Source organism: Geotrypetes seraphini, chromosome 2 (assembly GCF_902459505.1).
Source record: "Geotrypetes seraphini chromosome 2, aGeoSer1.1, whole genome shotgun sequence".
In the NCBI taxonomy this organism is placed as follows: domain Eukaryota; kingdom Metazoa; phylum Chordata; class Amphibia; order Gymnophiona; family Dermophiidae; genus Geotrypetes; species Geotrypetes seraphini.
The window spans coordinates 10,288,672-10,314,082 of NC_047085.1; the positions used below are offsets into that span (position 1 = coordinate 10,288,672).

At 43.3% G+C, this 25,411-nt stretch overlaps 2 protein-coding genes across 4 annotated transcripts in view; both read right to left on the reverse strand.

The window, feature by feature from the left end:
• Positions 1 to 12,350, reverse strand: part of LOC117355054 (probable flap endonuclease 1 homolog) — a 44,823-nt gene extending 32,473 nt beyond the window's left edge. The window contains exons 1-3 of one of the 2 annotated variants that reach the window (XM_033933017.1): positions 11,976 to 12,350; positions 7,927 to 8,017; positions 308 to 410 (exon numbers count right to left, since the gene is read on the reverse strand). In XM_033933017.1, coding sequence (XP_033788908.1) covers positions 308 to 410; positions 7,927 to 8,017; positions 11,976 to 12,057 — 276 coding nt within the window. In that variant the 5' untranslated portion in view covers positions 12,058 to 12,350. The remainder of the gene's footprint in view (positions 1 to 307; positions 411 to 7,926; positions 8,018 to 11,975) is intronic. The other variant, XM_033933018.1, reaches the window with a different exon arrangement.
• Positions 12,351 to 17,858: 5,508 nt separating this feature from the next.
• Positions 17,859 to 25,411, reverse strand: part of TONSL (tonsoku like, DNA repair protein) — a 176,383-nt gene continuing 168,830 nt past the window's right edge. For both annotated transcript variants that reach the window (XM_033933925.1, XM_033933924.1), the window contains exons 25-26: positions 21,965 to 22,098; positions 17,859 to 18,744 (exon numbers count right to left, since the gene is read on the reverse strand). In XM_033933925.1, the coding sequence (XP_033789816.1) occupies positions 18,551 to 18,744; positions 21,965 to 22,098 (328 nt within the window). In that variant the 3' untranslated portion in view covers positions 17,859 to 18,550. The remainder of the gene's footprint in view (positions 18,745 to 21,964; positions 22,099 to 25,411) is intronic.

The window sequence follows — 25,411 nt, forward strand, 5'->3', positions numbered from 1 at the left end:
TCATACGTCTTCTTTTTTAAAGTTTAGGAGACACTTGAAAACTTGTTTTCTTAAGCTTTCAGGCAACTAATTTTCATCTTAATTTCTTAATCATTTCTTTTAGGGCCTGTTTTACAAAGCCACGTGGCAACAGCCCCGAAGCCCTTTAAATCTCTATGGGCTTTGGGGCCGTTACCGCGCTGCAGCTGCTATCGTGGCTTTGTAAAACAGGCCCTTAGCCTTTTGTAAACCACATAGAACTGCAAGGTCATGCGGTCTAGAAATCGAAAAAAAAACAAACAAACCCCAACTTCATTGTGGCACTAACCAGTGGCTGTTTTAAGTTAGGAGGGTGTCCTTCGAAGACATAGACAGGCTTAATTCCATTTTCCAGGAGATGAGCTGTTCGATAAAAGAGTCCTTGAAGGTAGCTGAAAAAAAAAAGACAGAATCAAATCCTACTGCATAAGAAAGAAGTGTGGTCATAATAAAAAGGAGTTTTTGCCTTGAAGGAATGGTTTTCCCCAAGCTCTCCCTCATATAATAATAATTTATTCTTATATACCACCATATCACGAATGGTTCTAGGCGGTTCACAGCAGATAAGGCTGAACATCCAGCGAAATTTTACAGTTCAAAAAGATGCATCAATTCCTAGAATGTACACAATACGTGTTATAAGCATTTGGAAATTTTGCTCAGCTGGATCTCCTCTGGTTCGCCGACGCTCTCCCGTTGGCGCACTCTGATGATACACCAAGCATCCATGGAGAGATTATGTTTTTCATCATTGGACTCCGCCTTGGGCCGGTTATTCTGTCTTTGTTGGTCACCATTTTGGGACACTTTAACACCTAGAGCTCGTAGCCATTTGTTGAATGTATGAGTCTTTTTTGGGATTGCACTGGAATGGATCTCTGTTTTTAGTTCTTGTTTAGGCTGTGGGATTGGGAGTGGGAGTGTGGTGGGGGGGGAGGCTCAGATATAAGGTGAATTTGGGATATGTTCTGGTATCCACTTCTTCTGTTGTATACCATGTATATTTGAGTATTTTGATTATTTCTGAAAATTTAATAAAATATATTCTTCAAAAAAAAAAGCATTAAGAAGCGTGGGTAACGAATCTGTCAAATAGTTGTGGCTTTAATAGTTTTCTAAAAAAAAAAAATAATAGGATGAGACTCCTGGCATGATTTAGCCAAACCAGGCGTTCATTTTTGGCTGCCTGGAAAGAGAGAGTTCTCTCGAGAAATCTCTTCAAACGACACGATTTGACAGTAGGATATGTGCATAACTGGACTCTAGGTGTGGACTTATTGGAGTGATTTAAAGAGAAATGGAAAACGAGGTAACTTGAATAAAACTCTAGCCTCAATCGGTGGCCGGTGTAATTTTTGGTAATAAGGAGTAACACGCTCCCATTTTTTTCAGACCGAAAATCACTCTTGTTACATTTTGATTTCTAGAGTGGTGCAGTGGTTAAAGCTACAGCCTCGGCACCCCGAGGTTGTGGGTTCAAATCCCACGCTGCTCCCTGTGACCCTGGGCAAGTCACTTAATCCCCCCAATTGCCCCAGGTACATTAGATAGATTGTGAGCCCACCAGGACAGAGAGGGAAAAATGCTTGAGAACCCGAGTAAACCGTTCTGAGCTCCTCTGGGAAAACAGTATAGAAAATTGAATAAATAAATTATATTGTATTAGTATTGTGAACTGCTTAACACTTATGAGCAAACAGTATATCAAATGAAATAAATCTAATCTAATTGTGGTTCTTGGGGCAATGGAGGATTAATAATAATAATAATAATAATTTTATTTCTTATATACCGCTGTACCGTGAAGTTCTAAACGGTTTACAGTAGAAACAGAAGAAATGCAATAAGTAAGATTAATTAAGATGAAGAGAAAGTACTTAGAGTTCCCTGACTGTCCCAAAGGCTCACATTCTTGCTAAAGTACTTGAGAAAAATAAATTAGTTAGGTTATAAACATAGAGTAGAAGAAGGTAGGAAAACAGTTCATAGGAAAATTAATTTCGAGTACATTATACATTATATATTGTTCAAGGCGGAATACGAATTATAGGAATTACCAAAAGAATTGTGTAATAAAGATTATCTAGATAAATTACATAACAGTGATTCGTGTACATTACATGGTATGGTAGAGGATTCAATTTTGAGAATTACATATCAAGGGAATCAAGTGATAACAGAATATACGGTTTACAGATTGGAAGTTACCTAATAATGACATAAGAAGTTTATTGGATAGTGTGGAAAATGTTTATATAGGAATCAGAGTATGTATGATAGGAAAGGTTCTAAGAATTGATTAATGTGTTATTCAATAGAGGGAGAACTTGTGCAGAGTCACAGGGAGCAGACTGGGATTGAACTCACAACCTCAGGCAGCAGCTCTAACCACTGGGCCACTTCCACCTAAATGTTAGTTAGCCGCACAGGCCTGAACAGCCAATGCCAGTGGCCAGACGTGGCCTGCTGTTGAATATCAACCTCGTTGGGCTCAAGAATTCCTCCAGTCTGGCAAACTTTTTCTATGGCCTTGTTAACAAATACTAAGCCAGTCTGGATCGTATAGAATTTTTTTTTTTTTTTTTTACTTCTAAGCTAAACTAGTTCCTATTATTTTCCATAAAATTGTAGGTTTTGCTTGTGTGTGTGTGTGGGGGGGGGGGGGGACAAAAGATGCAAAGTCTGTGGGCATTTTTTACCCATGTGCTTTGCATCAACTTTCAAAAGGGGGAAATACATACATTTTTTCACATTAAAAATTGCCAAAGGATCAAACACTCATAATACACCTCTCTGCTTCGGGAGGTAGTTTTTCTGGCTAAAATAACACGCCTACTTTAGCAGATAAAGACCCGAATTGGTCCATCCAGTCTGCCCAACCTGATTCAATTTCAATTTTTAAAATTTTTTTCTTAGCTATTTCTGGGCGAGAATCCAAAGCTCTACCCGGAAATACAAAAACACACGTGTTGGTTAAACCTTGTGTTGATGACAATAATTGTATTAAGCAGGATATATGTAGGAGACACTCCTTATCTGGGAACCTGAAAGACACTAATATAGGCAACTGACCTACACAATCTTAGTCCTCAACAAATGATCTTTAGAACTGTTAATCACTAGCTCTGAACTTTGTTGATTCCACTCCATCTGTGGTACCTTTTAATCATTGTAAACCGCATAGAACTTCACGGTCCTGCGGTATACAAACTGTTATTATTATTAATATGTATACAGTCGACTCCACCTCAGTGCACGTCGGTTAAGCGCACGCTCCGGTTATCCACAACCCACCACCACGGTCCCGTTTTTTTTTTTTTTTTACATTAAACTCAATGGACGTAAACTCTGTATATTTGCAATTCGGATAAACACACAATCCGCTTATGCACACTGATAGTAACATAGTAGATGACGGCAGTTAAAGACCCAAATGGTCCATCCAGTCTGCCCAACCTGATTCAATTTCAATTTTTTTTTCCTTCTTCTTAACTATTTCTGGGCAAGAATCCAAAACTCTGTCCAGTACTGTGCTTAAGTTCCAACCACTGAAGTCTCCGTCAAAGCTCTCTCCAGCCCATCTACACATATGTCATAGGTCCATCCTCTGTTCTTTCACATTACCTTTACTCTGGTTAAATGCAATCACGTTCTGACTGGGAGGAAAGCCAGTTGGCAGAACAAATTGGCCACAATGGCTAGGCTTCGCACAGCGCTGGGACAGCTGGGAAAGTGAGTGCTGGGGCAGCTGGGAAAGTGAGCGCTGGGGCAGCTGGGAAAGTGAACACTGGGTTAGCTGGGAAAGTGAACACTGGGTTAGCTGGGAAAGTGAACACTGGGGCAGCTGGGAAAGTGAACGCTGGGGCAGCTGGGAAAGTGAGCGCTGGGGCAGCTGGGAAAGTGAGCACTGGGGCAGCTGGGAAAGTGAGCACTGGGGCAGCTGGGAAAGTGAGCGCTGGGGCTGCTGGGAAAGTGAGCACTGGGGCAGCTGGGAAAGTGAACGCTGGGGCAGCTGGGAAAGTGAACACTGGGTTAGCTGGGAAAGTGAACACTGGGTTAGCTGGGAAAGTGAACACTGGGGCAGCTGGGAAAGTGAACGCTGGGGCAGCTGGGAAAGTGAGCGCTGGGGCAGCTGGGAAAGTGAGCACTGGGGCAGCTGGGAAAGTGAGCACTGGGGCAGCTGGGAAAGTGAGCGCTGGGGCTGCTGGGAAAGTGAGCACTGGGGCAGCTGGGAAAGTGAACGCTGGGGCAGCTGGGAAAGTGAACACTGGGTTAGCTGGGAAAGTGAACACTGGGTTAGCTGGGAAAGTGAACACTGGGGCAGCTGGGAAAGTGAACGCTGGGGCAGCTGGGAAAGTGAGCGCTGGGGCAGCTGGGAAAGTGAGCGCTCCGCTTCCACTCAAGCTGTAGGGCATAGCTTTCCTGTACTTTAGGTTCCAGCAGCCCATGCGCCATATTTAAACTGAGCCATCTTAACTACAGCCTCCCCCCACTCCTATAAAGCGCACACTCCGTTTAAGCGCACGTGGCGACCCGGCCCGAAGGCCGTGCACTTAAGCGGAGTCGACTGTATATAAAAAGATGAAGTTGAATGATAGAAATGCTTCAGAAATTTGGACTCAGCATGCAGAATATTTATATATTCATTCACTTTTCTATACCGTTCTCCCAAGGGAGCTCAGAATATTTACATTAATTTATTCAGGTACTCAAGCATTTGTCCCTGTCTGTCCCAGCGGGTTCACAATCTACCTAATGTCCCTGGGGCAATGGGGGGATTAAGTGACTTGCCCAGGGTCACAAGGAGCCAGCGTGGGTTTTGAACCCACAACCCAGGGTGCCGAGGCTGCGCCACACACAGGGAAAATATCTGATAAAGCACAAAGTAAGTGTGTGACAGTCCTATGAGTTGACTGTAGCTAAAAGTCATAAAAACCACTTACGAATAACAGAACCCATGCTTGGAGTCAGACTGCTTATAATAACGAAGTTACAGTTGGAGTGGGATTATAGAACACTGTTATTGGGGGATCAGAAAGTGCAGGGACTGACCATTGCACAGCAGTGCTTCATATACAAGACCTTCTTAGTGGTCCTGGAGACCCTACTGCAATACTGGACACAGGAGGGGGGACATACCTTTAGAGAGCTGGCTCCATCCAATGACAGAGCGTTCAACTTGTTATTATAGACATGCTGTGAATCCTAATATTTTGACTTATAAAACCCTCTTGCATAGGATTAGGAAGGGGGAGGGGGAGGGAATGATTTTGTAGTTTGTACGGTGTGAGAATGGCTGGTGTGTGAGTGTTGATCCTTCTGGGCGGTGTCAGTGGTGGCTTGGGGGGGAGGGGTGTTTGGATGGTGAAAAAGAAAAATGAGGGAGATTGGGGAGTGGGCTCTATCTTCCAGGGTGGAGTCTCTGCATTTTATGTTCCTCAATCGGTTGGATACACCGTTGAGATTTAATTATTAAAAAGGGATGGTTAACAAGACTAAGAATGTTATAAAGCCCCTGTATCGTTCCATGGTGCGACCTCACCTGGAGTATTGCGTTCAATTCTGGTCTCCTTATCTCAAGAAAGATATAGTGGCGCTAGAAAAGGTTCAAAGAAGAAGCGACCAAGATGGTAAAGGGGATGGAACTCCTCTCATATGAGGAAAGAGTAAAATGGTTAGGGCTCTTCAGCTTGGAAAAGAGACGGCTGAGGGGAGATAGGATTGAAGTCTACAAAATCCTGAGTGGAGTAGAACGGGTACAAGTGGATCGATTTTTCATCCTGTCAAAAATTACAAAGACTAGGGGACACTTGATGAAGTTACAGGGAAATACTTTTAAAACCAATAGAAGGAAATATTTTGTAACTCAGAGATTAGTTAAGCCACAGGATGTGGTAAGAACAGATAGTGTAGCTGGTTTTAAGAAAGGTTTGGACAAGTTCCTGGAGGAAAAGTCCATAGTCTTCTTATTGAGGAAGACATGGGGGAAACCACTGCTTGCCCTGGATCGGTAGCATGGAATGTTGCTACTCTGGGGATTCTAGAATCTTGTTACTCTCTGGGATTCCGGAATCTTGCTATTCTTTGAGATTCTGTATGGAATGTTGCTACTCTTTGGGTTTTGGCCAGGTCCTAGTGACCTGGATAGGCCACCGTGAGAATGGGCTACTGGGCTTCATGGACCATTGATCTGACCCAGTAAGGCTATTCTTAGGTTCTTAATTACTTTCCTTTGCACTATATTAATTACTTAATTACTTCATCCTTTGGAAACTGAAAACCATAAAAAAATACTTCGACCCGCTATCCTTCAGAATATTGGTACAGTCACTGATTTTATCCACCCTGGACTACTGTAACATTGTCTACTTGGGAATATCTAAAAAAAAATGTGAGAAAACTGAGAATAGTTCAAAATACGGCCATCCGTCTAATATTCGGACTAAAGAAGAGCGATCGTGTTAGTCCATTCTACAAACTCCTTCATTGGTTACCAATTGAAGCACAAATTCTATTCAAATTCTCCTGCCTCTGCTATAAACTAATCTGGGGACTGGCCCCCAGCTACCTACTACCTCACTTCGAATTCCACTCCTCGATTAGGCCTACCAGAAACCGTAACCTCTTTACCTACCCAAATATCATAGGCTGTAGATATCGCACCTTCTTTGATAGAACATTCAAATTCCAAGCAGGTAGACTGCAAACTTGGACAGGCTACTTCACTGATGCCGCCAGAGAATCATATAGTATCTTTAGGAAAGAACTAAAAACCACATTGTTTAAGAAATTTATAACCTAACCAGACTTCTCCCCTAAAATCGGAGCCTCCTCCCATCCCAAGGAGTCCGTCTACCCTCTTCTGCCAAAATTTCTATCTTTAATTGTTACCAGTTTTTCCCACTGGTGCCCGTCCTTCGTTCAAATGTACCAACTTAACAACTTACTTCTCATCAACATCTTATGTTATCTTTTTCACCTTCGCAGTCTTGTAACTCAAAGCGCAATCTCCTTTCTCTTCTCCTACTTATGCTCTGAATACCATCGACTGTATAATGCTACTCATTGTGAAACCGTGTAATACACAGACCCTGTAACTCTCCTGTTACTATCACTAGATGTTCAATGCTATACTCTGTAATTCGCTGTCTGTAGTTTCTCTTCATTGTAAACCGCCTAGAAGTCGCAAGATTGTTGGCGGTATATAAGAATAAAGTTATTATTATTATTATATATATTTATCCAGTAGGGCTTGTTTAGTGTTGTTTGATGCCACCATTGTTGTAGTTGATTCTTTTGCCTCTACATTCTGCATTGTTTCGATGACTTATATTGTTTTCTTTTACTTCCCTAATAAAAATGATATAAAAAAAAAGAGGACTAACTAGCTGTATTTATGGACTGAATCGGATGGCAAGAGGGGGCATTGCATGGAATCTGCTAACCGAGCTCGTTTTAATTCCGCTGAGCTTATTAGCAAGGGGCTTTTGGTCAAGCATTGACCGCACAATAACCTTTCATTCAGGCTGGCTAAACCCAGTCTAAATGAAAGGTTGTAAGCATAGTAAGTCATCCTCTCCCCACTTGACAAAGGCATGAAGGCAGCATGAGCCAGCACATGCTCAGGAAGTCAGTGGGAGATCCCAGGCACCAGTACATTGCATGAATTTCCAGTTAAACAGGAAGCTCAAACAGGAGAAACAGGGAGCGACTCGTTGGCCCCGTGCTGGCTCCCACTTCTGGGCTCAGGTCACTGTGGAAGTCTAGAGAAAGAGGCGTGGCCCAGAGGAAGTTAAGAGAGATGACCTCAAGTAACCTCCAAGCTCCAGCTCTTTCATCGATGATGGAGACGTTGCCTCTGCCTCCGAGCAAAACACAACTGTGTCTTTATCCCTTAATGCCCCCTACCTGATGTCCTCTCCGTAGCTGTTAACGATAGCTGGCATCTTTGCGCGGAACTGGTAAATGAAAATGGAGGTGTCCAGAGCTATTATACGGCCTACGAGACAAAAGCCAAGGGAAATATCTGCTTTAGACCACAGCGAAGACCCCAAAGATCTCATGATCTACTAACTTAGGATAATATACAAAACCAACTATATCTCTTATTCTGATCACCAAGAAATTACATTGAGGAACTGAAATGCAAGAATGGCCCAGCAGGAATTCATCAAAAAGATCCTCGTCGTTAAAATCCTGTGGGTCGCTGTGGGGCCGATAAATTGTCCAATTTGAAAATGGCGATTGATGTTCAAACAACTTTGCATGCAAATGAGTTTTGTAAAAGCGACTGCCATATGTGCAGCGCCGGAAGGGGAAGCCCCGAAGCAGCCCCCTGCCGCTCAGCTGTTCAGGGCAAGAAGACATACACAATATCTGTCCCCATTAAAAAAAAAAAAAATTGTGCAGGTGCCCACCTCAATGATGGCCCCCGAACCCACTGTCTCCAGCCACAGCCACCCGTACCCCCCCCCCACACACACACATCCACCTTTAAATTACAGAACAGGAGGGATGCCTACTCCCTCCTGTTGCCAAGGGCTCCCCGCAGAACTGACCCCCCCCCCCTACACCCGTACTTTAAAAAAATAATTGGCAGGAGTATTAAGGGGCTATGTGTCATTGTCTCCTGCCACTGCAGAACTGCCTGCCCCCCTACCCCGATGCTATGACTCCCCCATGACCCCCCACTACACCTGTACTTTAAAAAAATTGGCAAGAGGGATGCCCACTCCCTCCTGCTGTCAGGCTCCCCACAGAACCGACCCCCCTCCCCTATCCCCATACTGTAAAATAAATTGGCAGAAGGGATGCCTACTCCCTCCTACCGGCAAGACCGCCTCTTCAAAATGGTGGGTCTTCCCCTTCCCAATGCATCCTGGGATGCACTGGGAGGGGCCTAAGGAGTGATCTTAGGCACTTGTGAGGGGCCTAAGGAGTGATCTTAGGAACCTGGTCCAATTAGGACCTTCCTGGTGCATCCTGGGATGTACAGGGAGGAACCTAAGGCCACTCCTTTGGAAGGGGTTTTAGGTGCCCCCAGGATGCACCAGACAGGGGAAGGCCTGCCATTTTGAAGAGGTGGGCCTGCCAGCTGGAGGGAATGGACACCCCTCTGCCAGATCTTCAGCTAAAAGATATGAGGTTGTGGGTGTCGGTGTTCCCAAGTCGGGGGGGGGGGGGGGGGCGGGGCGGTCTTGTCAGAAGGAGTGGGCATCCCTCCTGCTATTTTTTTTTACATTTGAGGGAGAGGGTTCATGGCATCAGGTGATTGCGGCATTGGTGGGTGCATCTGGTGAATTCTGTGCATCTGGGCGTCAGTACATCCAGAGGTTTTTCAGCCAAGACAGTAACTACTACTACTATGAATTATTTCTGTAGTGCTCCCAACTGTCCAGAGTCACAAAGAAGACAGTCCTTGCTCCAAAGAGCTTACAATCTAAACAGCCAAGACAGACAAACAGGATGTCATGGATACAGTTAAGGGGGCTGGGTTGGAGGGCAGAGGAGTAGGGTTAACGATTGAAAGCTATATCAAAAAGGTGGGTTTTCAGTCTGCTTTTAAACACGGGAAGGGAAGGGGCTTGACGGACAAATTAAGGTAATTTATTCCAGGCAGCTAGATGAAACCCAATAGATAACAAGATAAGTATTGTTCTGAACAGCAGTCTGAGAAGCAAATACGTTGGCATTACAGTGAAAAGCATTCTGAAAAAGTCTGAATGGAAGCAGAGCATTTACTTATACACATACATAGCACTGAATTAACAATAAGACACCTATGGAGAAATATGTTTGGTATTTAATTTGTTGAATAAATAGAAAGGCTTTAGAAACACTGCAACGGAGGAAGACTTGGGGAAACTCAAAGTTACCAATAGAAGGAAATATTTTTTTCACTCAGGGAACACTTTGATAGAGGTTGTGGTAAGAGCAGTTAAAGTAGCTGGTTTTAAGAAAGGTTTGGATAAGTTCCTGGAGGAAAAGTCCATTGAGACAGACATGATGGATGCCACTGCTTGCGCTGGATTGGTGGCAAGGAAGGCTGCTACTCTTTGGGATTCTCTATGAATCTTGCTATTCTTTGGGGATTCCGAATGGAATGTTGCTACACTTTGGAGTTCCAGAATCTTGCTTATTCTTTGAGATTCTGGAATGCTGCTACTCTTTGGGATTCTCTAAGGAGAAAAGAAGAAAGAGGAGGGGGCATGGAGAGAGGAAGAAAAACTTGGCAGAGGGAATGAGGCCTGGGGGAGAGGAAGCATACAGGAGGCTGAAAGAAGGGAATAAATATTGGATTTACAGAAGAATAAACTGCAACCAGAGACTCATGAAATCACCAGACAACAAAGGTAGGAAAAATGATTTTACTTTCAATTTAGTGATCAAAATGTGTCCGTTTTGAGACTTTGCTGTCTATATTTTGCACTATGGCCCCCTTTTACTAAACCACAATAGCGTTTTTTAGCTCAGGGAGCCTATGAGCATCGAGAGCAGCGCGGGGCATTCAGCGCAGCTCCCTGCGCTAAAAACCACTATTGCGGTTTAGTAAAAAGGGAGGGGGTATATTTGTCTTTTTGTATAGTTGTTACTGAGGTGACATTGCATAAAGTCATCTGCTTTGATCTCTTTGAAAAAACCCCAGAATATAAATGATAATTAACATTTTCTCTGCTTTGTTTTTTAAAATTTTATTGTTGGTAGATCATTTTGACTTGGACATTTTAAAAGTAGCTGGCAAGCCCAAAATGTGTGGGTACCCCTGGTATAGACAATTGAATAAATAAATATTACTCCCCAGAAAATAAATTCTAGTTCGTATGTATCCTCTTTTTTAAAAGAGGCAATCTGGTAACCCTAGGTTGGAGGAGAGAAGCACCCGCAGGAGGGAGGTTGGAGGGAGAGACAGAGCAGAACCCATAAGTGTGGTTGGAAAGAGGGAGAGAGAGAAGCACTGGGGAAGGGGGTTGGAGGGAGGGAAAGAAGCACTTGCCAACACTGGCTGACTACTAAGGTCCTGCCCCTTCTAGACTGGAAGTCCCCTCAGTCCTAGAGGCGAAACTCCTCCCACTGCCAACTGCTACTGACAACTAAGGCCCCGCCCCCTCTAGCCTGGAATATCACTCAGCCCTTCAAGTGAAGCTCCTCCCCCTGCCAACAGCACCTGACCATTATGGCCTTGCCCCCTCTAGCCAGGAAGCCCCCTCAGCCCTAGAGGCGAAACTCCTCCCCCTGCCAACAGGACCTGACCATTACAGCCCCACCCCCTCTAGCCAGGAAGCTCCCTCAGCACTAGAAGTGAAGCTCCTTTTCCTGCCAAGAGCACCTGACTACGCCCCGGCCCCTCTAGCCAGGAAGCCCCCTCAACCCTAAAGGCGAAACTCCACCCCCTGCCAACAGCATTTGACCATTACTGCCCACTCCCTCTAGCCAGGAAGCCCCCTCTAGCCAGGAAGCTCCCTCAGCCCGAGGTGAAGCTCCTCCCCCTGCCAACAGCACCTGACCACTATGGCCACGCCCCCTCTAGCCAGGAAGCTCCCTCAGCACTAGAAGTGAAGCTCCTTTCCCTGCCAAGAGCACCTGACTACGGCCCTGCCCCTTCTAGCCAGGAAGCCCCCTCAGCCCTAGAGGCGAAACTCCTCCCCCTGCCAACAGCACTTGACCACTATGGCCACGCCCCCTCTAGCCAGGAAGCCCCCTGTCCTAGAGGCGAAACTCCTCCCCCTGCCATCAGCATCTGACCATTATGGCCCCGCCCCCTCTAGCCTGGAAGCTCCCTCAGCCCGAAGTGAAGCTCCTCCCCCTGCCAAGAAAGCCCTTTCCCCCTACAGCCCCGTCAAGCCTCCTCCTGCATCGTAGTCCAGCAGGCACCCCATTGCCCACTTCTGCAGCGCTGTCCTTTGAGAGGCAGTGCCTGCTCCGTTGAGCTTACGCCCAGCGCCGCTCCTCTCTCTTACCTCGGTACTCCTGCAGCGGGACCCGACGCACGGCCTCCGGAGCTGCCTCCTTTATCAGCTCTGCCAGCTTCTTGATCCCCATCGGAGGGGGGGGGGGACTGAAACGCGTTCTGGCCCCGGAGCTGCCCGATCGTGGGCAAGGGCGACTCGTTGGGATCCGCTTGACAAAGCGATCCTCACTCCTTGCAAGTGGCCCTTTAAGAGGGCAGAGCCTCACCTACCTTGCAACTTAGGGCAGGGCACAGAGCACTTAACAGCTACAGGCTGGAGCAACGCAGGGCTCAAAACTCCGGTGGGAGAGGCAAGGGTTAACAAAAGCCCGAGAGCAGCGGCAGAAAACTAGCCCCAAGCCAACTGATGCACACTAGTAAAGCTAAAAGCAGGGGGGGGGGGAAGAGAGGAATGCTACTGACGCATGCGCACAAGAACCTTGCTTGTTGTAAAGACATTTTCCCCCGTTCTCGCTCCATTGCTGCAAAATGTCCTCATCTGCACAAGCCAAAAAACACTTTAAAATCCTAAACTAGCAACATTCTAGAGCTGAGATTGTGATGTCATAATGCCTCATTCCAGCAATGCCTAAGCTCCGCCCTCACCTGCATAAGCCTCACTTTAAAATCCTAAGTAGCAACATTCTAGAGCTCAGATTGTGATGTCATAATGCCTCATTCCACCAATGCCTAAGCTCCGTCCTCACCTGCACAAGCCTCAAACACTTTCAAATCCTAAGTAGCAACATTCTAGAGCTCAGATTGTGATGTCATAATGCCTCATTCCACCAATGCCTAAGCTCCGTCCTCAACTGCACAAGCCTCAAACCCTTTCAAATCCTAAGTAGCAACATTCTAGAGCTCAGATTGTGATGTCAGTTGGATGTTTGTCAAGCCTTGCAGATGTATTTGAAGAAAACTAATAATTTCATCAATGTGACTGCCTTTTTATGCTCTTCAGTGGTCATAGGAAAGTTGAGGTAGCTCCAAAGCCTGTATTGCTAGGTGGATTTAAGGAGGCAGTGGTTGCAGCTTATCTAAGAACATAAGAATAGCCTTACTGGGTCAGACCAATGGTACATGAAGCCCAGTAGCCCATTCTCACGGTGGCCAATCCAGGTTCCTAGTACAGTACCTGGCCAAAACTTAAGGTGTTGCAATATTCCATGCTACCGATCCAGGGCAAGCAGTGGCTTCCCCCATGTCTTTCTCAATAACAGACTTTGGACTTTTCCTCCAGGACCTTGTCCAAACCTTTCTTAAAATCAGCTACGCTGTCTGCTCATACCACATCCTCTGGCAATGCATTCAGAGCTTAACTATTCTCTGAGTGAAAAAAAATATCCTCCTATTGGTTTTAAAAGTATTTCCTGTAACTTCAACAAGCATCCCCTAGTCTTTCTAATTTTTGATGGAGTGAACAATCGATCCACTTGCACCCGGTCTACTCCACTCAGGATTTTGTAGACTTCAATCCTATTTCCCCTCAGCCAACTCTTTTCCAAGCTGAAGAGCCCTAACCGTTTTAGTCTTTCCTCATACGAGAGAAGTTCCATCCCCTTTACCATCTTGGTCGCTCTTCTTTGAACCTTTTCTAGCACTGCTATATCTTTCTACTCAAGGGGAAGCTGATTCCATTATTTCTGAAGATTCATTCCACTAGAGGTCAGGCAGCATCTTGAGCAGAGAATGCTCTAGTTCCACTTCTTCACACTTGTAGGGTAGTGTTGTGGTCCGGTCCTTGATGCATACCTTTGCCTGTCAGTATTGTATCAACATGCAGGCGTGGCCAGATGTGGCCTTCAAGACACGAGCATTGGAGGCCAGGTCTGCAGCAGTCCCATCCATCAGGGTAATTGCTGTGGTTACTTCCCATCACCCTTTGCCAGTCTGGAGGGACTCTATGGAAGAAATTAGATCTTACCTGCTAATGTACTGAACTTTCCTTTAGTCTTTCTAGACCAGTAGGCCACTGCGAGAGGCACATCCTGTAGGCAGGCAGCTGGTGTGGACAACTGTCCTCCTCATCAGTGTTGCAACACACCAAAAATCTCAGGAGGCACACAGTTTGCGATACACTGCTCTAGCTCCACCTTCAAGTTCTCTCCTTCTGCATGCGTGCCTGCAGAAGTGTTTGGTCTGCTCTCCCCATTTTATTATTTTAATTTGATGTAATTCCAACCTCTTTTTGGGTAATTGAGTGCTTGGAGCGGTTTTGAAGCTCTGCCTGCTTGAAAATTCACAGACTTCAGGCTGTAACTGAAAGGCCTAGCTCAATGGGTACCTGTTAGCCAGCATGCATAGTTTTCTCTAGAGCTCATGGTCATCCCTGAGGTGATCTCACCTACTGTAAATCAGGGGTCAAACACAGGCTGTTAGGTGCCCTTAGGAGGCTTGGTGGTATCTCGCAGGGTGCCGGCTGCATCATTGCACCTTCACCCGTACTAGTGTGCATCCATTGGTCCGCAGGGTGGCAGTGTAGTCAGACTTAGGAGTTCGACTGGCAGCCCAAAGATTAGCTTTAACAGAACCATTCTCAGGATTGTGACAGTGAATTTTCTCATCCAGCTACTGAGAGAGAGCTGAAAGCAGGCTACAGCACAGATCTTCTGTCAGGTCACAGTGAGTACACAGGCTGACAGCCTGTGAAAGGAAGGGGACGGAGAGGTTTGAAAAGTGGGGGTTTGAGTGTTTCTGAATGTTCTACCTCCTGAAAAATCCTAAAATCACCGTTTTTAGAATTTAGAAAGTGTGAAAAAAATATTGCAATTTTGGCACAAATTTTATGATGGTTGCCTTCTTGGATTTTTAATGATTTTCTAAAGCTTTCTGCTTCTTCAAAACTGCAAATTTTGTCTAGAAACCTGCTGGGATGGAGTCCTTGGACTCTCCTCATGTGGATTCTTGCCAGGATAGTGCAAACTTAGCTCTTTTAGAGCATTTTTGTGCTGGGGGAAGCAGCATCCAGCTTAGCCTCTCCCCTGCTGAAGCAGGTGACCAAATGCTCAGCTCGCCTGGCGGAGCAGCCTTTGTGGCTTTTGGGACTCGCTACGGCTAGCAATTCCTTATGTCAGGCTGCAGACCCTTCGCAGCCACAGAAATGCAAATTTTAGTCATCTTAGAGTGACTCAGGCACAGGAGCTGGACACCTTTTCAGAATTTTTGTGCTCTGGATTTCAGATCCAGTGTTCTCCCCTACACAGTCCCAATCTGCCTCCACAGTGCCTCTCAATGGCGTTACTCGTTTGGACACCTCCTCGATTTATCCTGCCACTATGCTTGCGCTGCTGGCTCTAATCTGTGGAATTCTGATGTAGATGACTTGCTTGCTAATCCCTTCTTTCTAGGTGCAGTGCTTCCCGGGGTGGGAGATCAGGGACTGTGGAGCCCTCTGGGGTTTTAGGAGCCTGGAACTGCTCTCACGATCCTGCACCTATTTGAGTCTGTGGCTCTGCAGTTTGGAGAATTCTGGATGACATGTTAAATTGGGTTAAAATGTGTAGAATTAACCAAAATGTTTTTCTGTAGATTGTTTACATAAACATAGTTCACAATATTGTAAATACTTAACAGGCAATAATAAAAGCCCTTTACATGGCATTTTGCAAAAAAGAAAGTAGCGGCTGACCAATAAAGTTCCAACTCAAGGTTAACAAGCAGATACTTTATAAGATGTCTGTGTCCTTGGTAATGCATATACCAACTGAGTACAATAAGATGAGCTGCAACTGAATTGCAGGTTTCAAAAAAGCATAGCCAAAGGGACAGCTATGTTGGAAAAACAGACAAGGCCTCTAATGTCTGGACCTTAGGAAACTGGAAGACCGGGTGACCAAATGGCAAATGAAATTTAATGTGGACAAATGCAAAGTGATGCACCTTGGGAAGAATAACCTGAATCACAGTTACCAGATGCTAAGGTCCACCTAGGGGGTTAGCGCCCAAGAAAAGGATCTGGGTATCGTTGTAGACAATACGATGAAATCTTCCGCCCAATGTGTGGTGGCGGAGGCCAAAAAAGCAAATAGGATGCTAGGAATTATTAAAAAAGGAATGGTTAACAAGACTAAGAATGTTATAATGCTCCAGTATCGCTTCATGTTGCAACCTCATTTGGAGTATTGCGTTCAATTCTGGTCTCCTTTTCTCAAGAAAGATATAGTGGCGCTAGAAAAGGTTTAAAGAAGAGCGACCAAGATGGTAAAGGGGATGGAACTCCTTTCGTATGAGGAAAGACTAAAACGATTAGGGCTCTTCAGCTTGGAAAAGAGATGGCTGAGGGGAGATAGGATTGAAGTCTGCAAAATCCTGAGTGGAGTAGAACGGGTACAAGTGGATCGATTTTTCACTCCATCAAAAATTACAGACTAGAGGACACTCGATGAAGTTACAGGGAAATACTTTTAAAACCAATAGGAGGAAATATTTTTTCAATCAGAGTAGTTAAGCTCTGGAAAGCATTGCCAAAGAATGTGGTAAGAGCAGATAGCCGTAGCTGGTTTTAAGAAAGGTTTGGACAAGTTACTGGAGGAAAAGTCCATAGTCTGTTATTGAGAAAGATACAGGGGAAGCCACTGCTTGCCCTGGACCAGTAGCATGGAATGTTGCTACTCTTTGGGTTTTGGCAAGGTACTAGAGATTTGGATTGGCCACTGTGAGAACGGGCTACTGGGCTTGATGGGCCATTGGTCTGATCCAGTAAGGCTATTCTTATGTTCTTAAGTGAATTATTTGCATGAGATTGTGTCCACTACTATCCACACACACCTCCATTCTGAAACGCAGATCTGCATCAAGTCAGACTCATAAAACTGCTTTTTAACCTTGAGTTGGAATAAATTGCTCCTCCCCTACTTTTTATTTCGCTTTGTTTCGGAGGGTTTTCTTTGTCTTGGCTTATAAGAAATAGCATTTTACCAGCAGAAATCAGTTCTTTTACTGTTGCCCAAAAGCCACAAGTCAGTCAATGTTTATTCAGCTGCCTATTGGAAGAGGTGGTCAGGGTGTAGGACAAGTGGTAGGTTCTTAAACATTAAGAATAATCATTCTTGGTTTTTGATGTGAGAATAAGAAATATGATCATTTAAAATTTTGTATGTTTTTGTTATGTACAGTATTTATTTATTCAATTTTCTATACCGTTCTCCCAGGTGAGCTCAGAATGGTTTACATGACTATTTTACAGTGGTACCTTGGAATCCAAACTTAATCCATTCCAGAACCCCGTTCGAGTTCCAAGACAATTTTTCCCATTGAAAATAATAGAAATTTGATTAATCCGTTCCTTGGTCCCACAAACTCAGATTTTCCAATAAATTTAACAGAGGCAGCAAGCTCGGGCCCCGGCCGGCATAGGCAGCAAGATCGTCAACAGCAACTGCAAGGGGTGCTCAGCCCAAAGCTTCCCTCCCAGGCGGAAACAGGAAGCTGCCTCAGAGGGGAAGCTTTGGGCTGAGCGACGCTTGAAGTTCCTGTACGTTCAGATTCCAAAGCAGCATTCGGATTCCGGGGCAAAATTTAATTTAAAAATAAGTTTGGATTCCAAGTTGTTCGAGTTCTGGGGCGTTCAGATTCCGAGGTACCACTGTATTATATATTTTTTGTCTATTGATAGGTTTTTGTGTAACTCGCCTAGAGTTCATTGGTAAGGTGTCATCAAATAGTTAAGTTTTGCTAAAAAGTTGGCAGCCCTAGTCTTGATATGTATCCTCCTTCCACCCCCTTCCCTGAACTTAAACAGCCTGGCAAAACTATTTACAAGGTCCATGCAGCATCCCAGAACCACAAATGGAAGACAGGTTCAGTCAGAAGCAGTTCACCTTCTAGTCCTTAATAAACAGACTTGCATACATTAGGACTACTTCCTTTATAGGTTTAAAAAAAAAAACCCAGCTACAAGAATACAGATTTGCCACCTTATATTAGACACTTTATGAAAAATGCATGATTTGGTACTGTTTACACACATATATACAGCTTTTCTGTGTCACTGTACAGAACACAGATCAAAACCTCATTTTCAGTCAGTCACTTTTTTGTAACCAACTTGGTTACTATTCAGAGGAAATGGATGGGAAGTGTAACATCACGAAGCTTAGCGGTAGTTATTACATAGGAAACCGAGAATTACTAAACAGCAGGAACAGTCTGTAGAGTTTCCCCATCCCTAAAAGTCTTGTACTGCTGAGGAATGATGCTCCTTGTGCTTTCTCTAGCCAGCTGAAAGGCCTGCGATGGCTTTCACCAGGAGCTGACCAACCTATTGTCACAATTGAAGCTTCTAAGAGCTGTGCCAACAAGAAGATGGAGTCACTTGCAAACAAAATCAGTTATAGCTTGTAATAAAACAAAACTATTCCAGGATTCCTGGGCTAAATTTATTTTCTGTCCTTCTCCTGAATTTGAGGAGTTTCTGAGCGAAGCGATTAGAAGGATCCCAGGGAAAATGAAGCTCTTTCAACACGTGGAGCTGCACATTTCCTTGTAAAGTTAAAAACGAAGCACAAAAACCAGCTGAGGCACCAGTGTTGGTTCTGTCAGCATCTGGTGGTAGGAAGACCAATTTTTCCTGTTCAGCATCTCCTTTCAAAGGCTTTTGCAAAAGACTTTTTGCTGGCGTGCAACCACATCTGTAGTGATCCCCACTGTAGCCTGCCACGCTGCCACTAACTTTTCTTGGCCCATCTTGGTCAGTTGGCGGCTGCACAGCTGAAGCTCCTTTAGGTCCAAAGCAATCCTGTCTAGTGCCATACTGTGCAGGGGTCCTTGGATAGAGCATCCTGGGAAGAAGGAGAAAAGCATAGTTGTGAGTGTTGCTGCCCAGATATGGTGCATACAAGAGTGCTGCAAGCCACAAAAAGCACTTGGCAGATACTAGGATATACCAACTGAGGGGGAGGGGGCTACACCAGAGGAGAAACAGCCAGCAAGCCAGGTTTTCAGGACATCCTTACTGAATAGGCACCAGAGAGAATTGGTGCAGCATTTTGTCAGCCTCAGCATTTTCGGCTGGCCTAACCAATGTCAGGAAAGGCCTATGGGAGAATAATAAGAAAAATAAGAAAATTCTTCAACAAAGATCAATACAAGATATTAGTACAATCCCTAGTACTAAGTATTGTAGATTACTGCAACAGCCTCTACCTATCATGCCCAAACTACATGATAAAACAACTACAGACTGTTCAGAACACGGCTCTCAGACTCATCTACACCCTCGGCAAATATGACCACATCACCAATGCATACCTAGACTCACACTGGCTACCGATAAAAGCAAGATCCCAGTTCAAATTCTACTATCTACTATACAAAGTAACCTCTCACACAGATTAAGGAGAACTCAGAGCCTATTCATTTACCCCCCTCTCAATGGAACACGACGAAAGAAACTATACGACAGCCTTTTAGCGACACAGGCAGCAAAGATTGATACTACCATCTCCAATCTACTGATCAAATCAACAGACATTAAAGTATTCCGAAAAGAAATCAAAACTCATCTCTTAAAAAAACACTTCCCATCATCATAACCTCACAATAGTATTAGAAAATACTCCCATGACCACCACCACCACCACCACCACCATAGCAACACTTCAGAATCCTGACTGTATTATTTCTATTCATCACAACAACCTATCACTATCTACTATTTGCTTTCAATTTCTCCTGGAAATGTCCAGACTAACAATTGTAACTTGACACATTCTTGATTCTATGTACTGCAACGTTACTGGAAATGTCCAGTCTTCTAATTTGTAATCCGCTTAGAACCGCAAGGCACAAGCGGAATAGAAATCACTAATGTAAGGTAATGTAGTATCATTCATGTCTGACCTTAGGGCATGTCATTGCAAACAGCCTTAGCCAGCCTAAATTAAAATCAGTGCTTAAAGGTAACAAAGGACCTTACAGCGAAGATGTGCTAATGTCTGGTACTTTTCTTTCACAGATTTTGGAGTCGGATGACAACAGCGACCTCGGGGGACCCTTGATACAGCAATGTATGCAAAACATGTCGGGGCAGACTCCTAGGTTTTGGCTGTGATATAAGCTAAGTACAAATGCACTATTTAAGCACTTTATATTTATATACATTTATTAGAGGAAATGCTATTATTATGCAACAAAAATTTTTTTAGATAATTTCACCACATAAAAAGCAGAACAAAGAAAAGTTTACTATCAAGAAGGTGACAGCCAATGATGAGGCACCACGTAAGGCTTCCCGCAATTTGAAAAGCAGCTTTGCGGTGGAGCTGAGGCTTCCCTTTGAGATTTATTACGGATGTTAACAATATAGAGTCCAGATAATAAACGCCGCAATGTCTGGTGCTTAGGCACAGATAGCTAAAGTTAATCCGAAACCATTGTCAGAGGCATACTGGAAATTACATTTGACTCCAGTCTATAAGGGACAGGTTCGTCCTCTATTCTTCTCCAGTCTCTCACACCTCACTCACCTTCTTTATCAATTAAACTAACCATTGTTTCAAACAGTTTACTTAACCACAATAGATTCTATTTTTAGAACAAGCCTCAAACGTAGAAATATGGGAGATCAGAACTCCCCCCACCTCTGTCTGGAACATCACCACCTTCTTCTCTGTCTTTCCTCTGAATTCTGTAAGGCAGGTGAACTGTCTTTTCTCTCTCATTAATTGTAATACTTAATTGAAATTTTTATGAATCTTTCTTTTCTGTAATATTAAGCTTATTTCTGCACAATATATATATATTCATTATGCAAGCACTCTTAGTGGTCTTTGTCAGTGATTTTACTTCCTAATGAATCTTCTGCGAGGGTATTGAACCCGGGACCTGGTGGATTGTAAGGCCACCTCAATATTACCCCTCCAAACCTTACACACTTCTCTTCCTCCTCAGATGGACCCAGGATTGGAATCTGGCACCAAGGACCTTCCATTTGCACTTAGATAGATTTTTCTTCTATTTTATATCCCCTCCCAATCACTGCAGGTGGTCGACACGCACAGGGGCTCCTTCCATTGCCTGTCAGGAGCCCTAAACTTGGCCAATTGGTCACTAAGCTTCCTCCTCTCCTGGGGTTGGAAACCTTGAATCTGCCCTATTTCTAGTTGACCCAGAAAGCAGAAGACTCAAGGTGAGAACTGAATCCAGAGCCCTCTACATGACACTACACAGCACAATGCCCGCCCTTAATTCAATTTGGATATTCTTTCAAACCCTCCTGCCTCTGCAGTAAATCTGTTCCACATATCCACTAGACTTTACCCCTCACAGCTATGGATCCTCTGTGCTTATATTCTCTCTCTTTCCCACAGTCTTTACCCCCCCCCCCCCCAAGTCTGCCTTTATACCTTTGAAGTCTTTCAATGTCTCTCTCTCTCTCTATCTTCTCCTTTAGGGTATGAACATTTTGGAGATTATGTCTCTGTAGACTGCCTCCATCCTTTTTATAGCTTTTTGGAAGTAGGCCTGGAAAGGTGGCCAGAATATTTCAGGTGAGATAAGTGGATTGTAAATCCCGCTTCTCTCACCAACAATAAGAGGCCTTGGGCAAATCAATTCACCCTCCACGGCCTCAGGTGAACTATAGAGAGCACACAAGAAACAGTGGGAATGGACATTGAACACTCCACATAGGATCACTGATGTAAAAGTGTCTTTTTATTCTGATAAAAGGACATATATAACTGCTGACCCAGCAGCTATATATGTCCTTTTATTGGAATAAACAAAACTCTTTTACATCAGCTGGAGCCAGTGCCTCTCCTTCTCTACTGGTGTCTCAGGGCCCATCTAAGGGGCCTCTGCACACGTGTGGATGTTGACGTGATGATGTCATGCATATACGTGATGTCATCACAGCGACATCCACACACTTCTGGGTGCCTCAAGCCGTGGTCACTACCTTTAGTGTGCCCCGGCTCGAAAAAGTTCCTTCCCTTTTCCATTATCTCCCCCATTCCTGCTATACCAAGTTGTGCTAATCAGTTTCCCTCTTGCCTGTACCTGCTAGACTAAGGTATTTCAAGCCGCTCTTTCGTTCTCTGAGGGCTGCAAGCAGTACATCCAGGCCGTCGACACCAATCCCAGGGTTTCCAGACACATCGAGCGAAACCAGCGAGGGACACAGGAGGAGACACCTAATGCCAATATGGCAAACAAAATAAGTGATGTCGGTAGTAATCAAAAACTGCAGAGAATCTGAAGTGTCTGCAATTAAGTAAGATATCAAGAAATTACAAGATTTACCATCTAACATTGTGAAGTACAAAATCTCAAAAGGGTGGAACAGATTGATTTTGCGTTTTTTGAATTTTCCTAAAAAATATGGCTATTTCTACCATTGATTAATTTAAACATGATTTAATCGATGTCTTGAAATTTTCCTCTGACCACATTAATTATGGTTATTATATTCCCATGAAGACGTTGGGAGAAAATTCTGAGACTGTTGGATTAAATACTATCAGTCAAGAGACTCTTGATATTTCTGATATACAGTGGTGCCTCACACAACGAACTTAATTCGTTCCAGGAGCAAGTTTGTTATGCGAAAAGTTCGTTATGTGAAACGCGTTTTCCCATAACAATACATGTTAAAAAAAATAATTCGTTCTGCAGCATAAAATATGCTAAGATGACATAAAAAAAGATAAATTTGTCAAAATGGTGAAAATGGTGGTCTTGCTGAGGCCAAACTCTTTGACGAGGTCACACTGTTTTACCCCACATTCACTCCTTCTAATTATTTCCCGTTTCATTTCAACAGAAATCACCTTCCTGCTTTTTTTAGAAGCCATGATATATAAAAAATATTGAGTTTATCTTAAAAGGACGACTGTATACAGTGAGAGAGGGCAGTTAAGCGCAGTGACTAACGACTGCCTGCAGTGCCTGCGCGGAAGGATGCAATACATCGGCAGCTCGGGCGACTTCGTTGTGTGAAACGAAGTTCGTTGTGTGAAACGAAGTTCGTTGTGTGAAACGAAGTTCGTTGTGTGAAGTTCGTTGTGTGAAACGAAGTTCGTTGTGTGAATCAAGACATGAAGTTCGTTGTGTGCAGCGTTCGTTGTGCGAGGCGTTCGTTATGCGAGGCACCACTGTACTCCGAGATGTCTTTTTCTGAAACGTCTGAAAAAGCTACTTTATTAGTTTTCTTATGTTTTAAGGACAATTGTTGAGTATGTGGGAGGGAGGGATATTTCATGTGAATTAGACTTTGGTAGAATATTAAGTGATGTTAAAGTGTAAAATGATTTTATCTTATACTGCACTTATTGAAAGTTTTAAAAATGAATAAAGAATAAAAAAAAAAACCCAACAACAACAACATGATGTGAATTCAGTTATAAGATTATATTTCTGGAATTCTCAAGTTTTATTTTATGGCAAGAAGATATGGCTGTTTCCGGATGTTCCCTTCACAAAAGAAAGTCACCGACTAATCACCCTATCAAAAATAGATGGTCTTTAAATGAATGGATTCCTTCTCCTCACATTTAATAATAACAACTTTATTTTTTCTATACCGCCACAATCTTACGACTTCTAGGTGGTTTACACTGAAGAGAGCTGGACAATCAGCGAATTACAGAATACAAGTAGTAAAAATACACATATTTCTCAAAGTTTTCAGTATGGTGTTATTAGTTTTAAAATGGTATCTGATTAAGAGATAAATCTGTCAAACAGTGCTGTCTTAATTTCTTTCTGAAAAGCACCATAAGTTAACCTGGCTCCGTTGATGTAATTGCCTAGCCAGGTCTGCTGTTTACTAGCTTGGAAGTGATTCTTGCAATCAGTGATCCTTGGATAGGCAAAAAGATTACAATTTCTGGTTGTCCTATTGGGGATGTGTAGCTCGAAATGTGGTAAGAGATAGGTAGGGGCTGTTCTCCAAACCAGTTTAAAACAAATGCAAGAAAACTTGAACATTATTCGTGCCTCCATTAGCAACCAGTGTAGCAGTTTGTAGTAGGGACTAACATGCTCGCTTTTCTTCAATCCGGATATTAAGCGGACGGTCGTGTTCTGCACTATTCTTAATTTTCTCATCGTTTTTTTAGGTATACCCAAGTAAATGATGTTGCAGTAGTCCAATATGGATAGATGTCTCTCTATTGTCTCTTTAAACAGCCATTCTGGTATATCATTTAGTATGGGCACGCTCCATTGAGCACTTTAATTTCATCATAAAATTTAGCAAAAAGAGTACATCATTAGCTGGACGTGCTGGATAAAAACGAAATAATGGCAGAATTTTGGCGCATTAACCAAATGCTTCAAGATAATGCAAACAGAATTGAAGAAGTAAAGGAAGAAGTATTGTATTTAAACAGGCAGATGGAGGTTGCCAATCAGAGAGTGTCGATACTAGAAAACAAAATGGAGCAGATGGAAATTAACGCGATTCAATGTAAAACTGACAGTCAAGATATCAAAGAAATGAAAAAACAACTTGAAGATTATGAGAATAGAGGAAGGAGAAAGAATGTGAAAATTATTGGTCTAGCTGAAAATTTGGAAGGGGGAAACGCTATCCAATTTTTGGAAAATCTTTTACCAAAGTTACTGCAGTTAAATTCAAAACATCCCCTAGAAATAGAACGAGCACACAGGATTCCATCTAAATGGTCAGCTAACCAAGTGAAGCCAAGGCCTTTAATTTTCAAGCTCTTACGATTCCAGCAGGCCTTGGAGATTTTGAATTTGGCTAAAGCTGACAGAAACTTAAATTATAAAGGATCAAAGTTGCTGTTCTTGCCGGATTTCGCAAAAAAACACTGCGAACATATGAAAACAATTCCTTCAGTTAAGACCTCAAATGAAAGAAAAGGGGCTCACATGTGGCTTGTACTATCCTGCAAAAATGAGGGTGACAAGTGGAACCAAGTCCTTATATTTTGAAGATCCGGAAAAGTTAAATGACTTCTTGATAAATTCTGAGCCAATGTCTATTTAAATGGTTTTAAGTTAACAACCTAGACTTTACAATATTTTTAAGGATTTTTAGACAAGTTAACTTAAAGAAGAGGATGGACTATAAAGAAAGAAAAAGACTAACATCTAACAATAAGACGGAAAAAGAGATTGGATGAATTCAGTTATATTTAACAATCTAAAGATGAAAAAAAGGGGGGGGGGAAAGAGAGTGACCTATTCAGCAGAATCTCTAGTCCGCTCCTTAATGAAAAGATATTCATGTGATGAAAATATCAACTTTAGTAAGAAGAAATTATTTTTAGTGAATCAGACATGCTTAATGATAAAAGCAAAGGAAGAGTCTATACGATGAAATTGGATTCAGCAATTTTAACTGAGCAATATTTGTTGTTTTTTTTAATATATTATTGAATGAAAAAGATGGACTAATGTGTGTTGAAGATGTCAATGGAATAGTCAAATGGGGAAAAGGAGTCAATATTCCTGCATTTTGGATTGGTCATGGTAAAA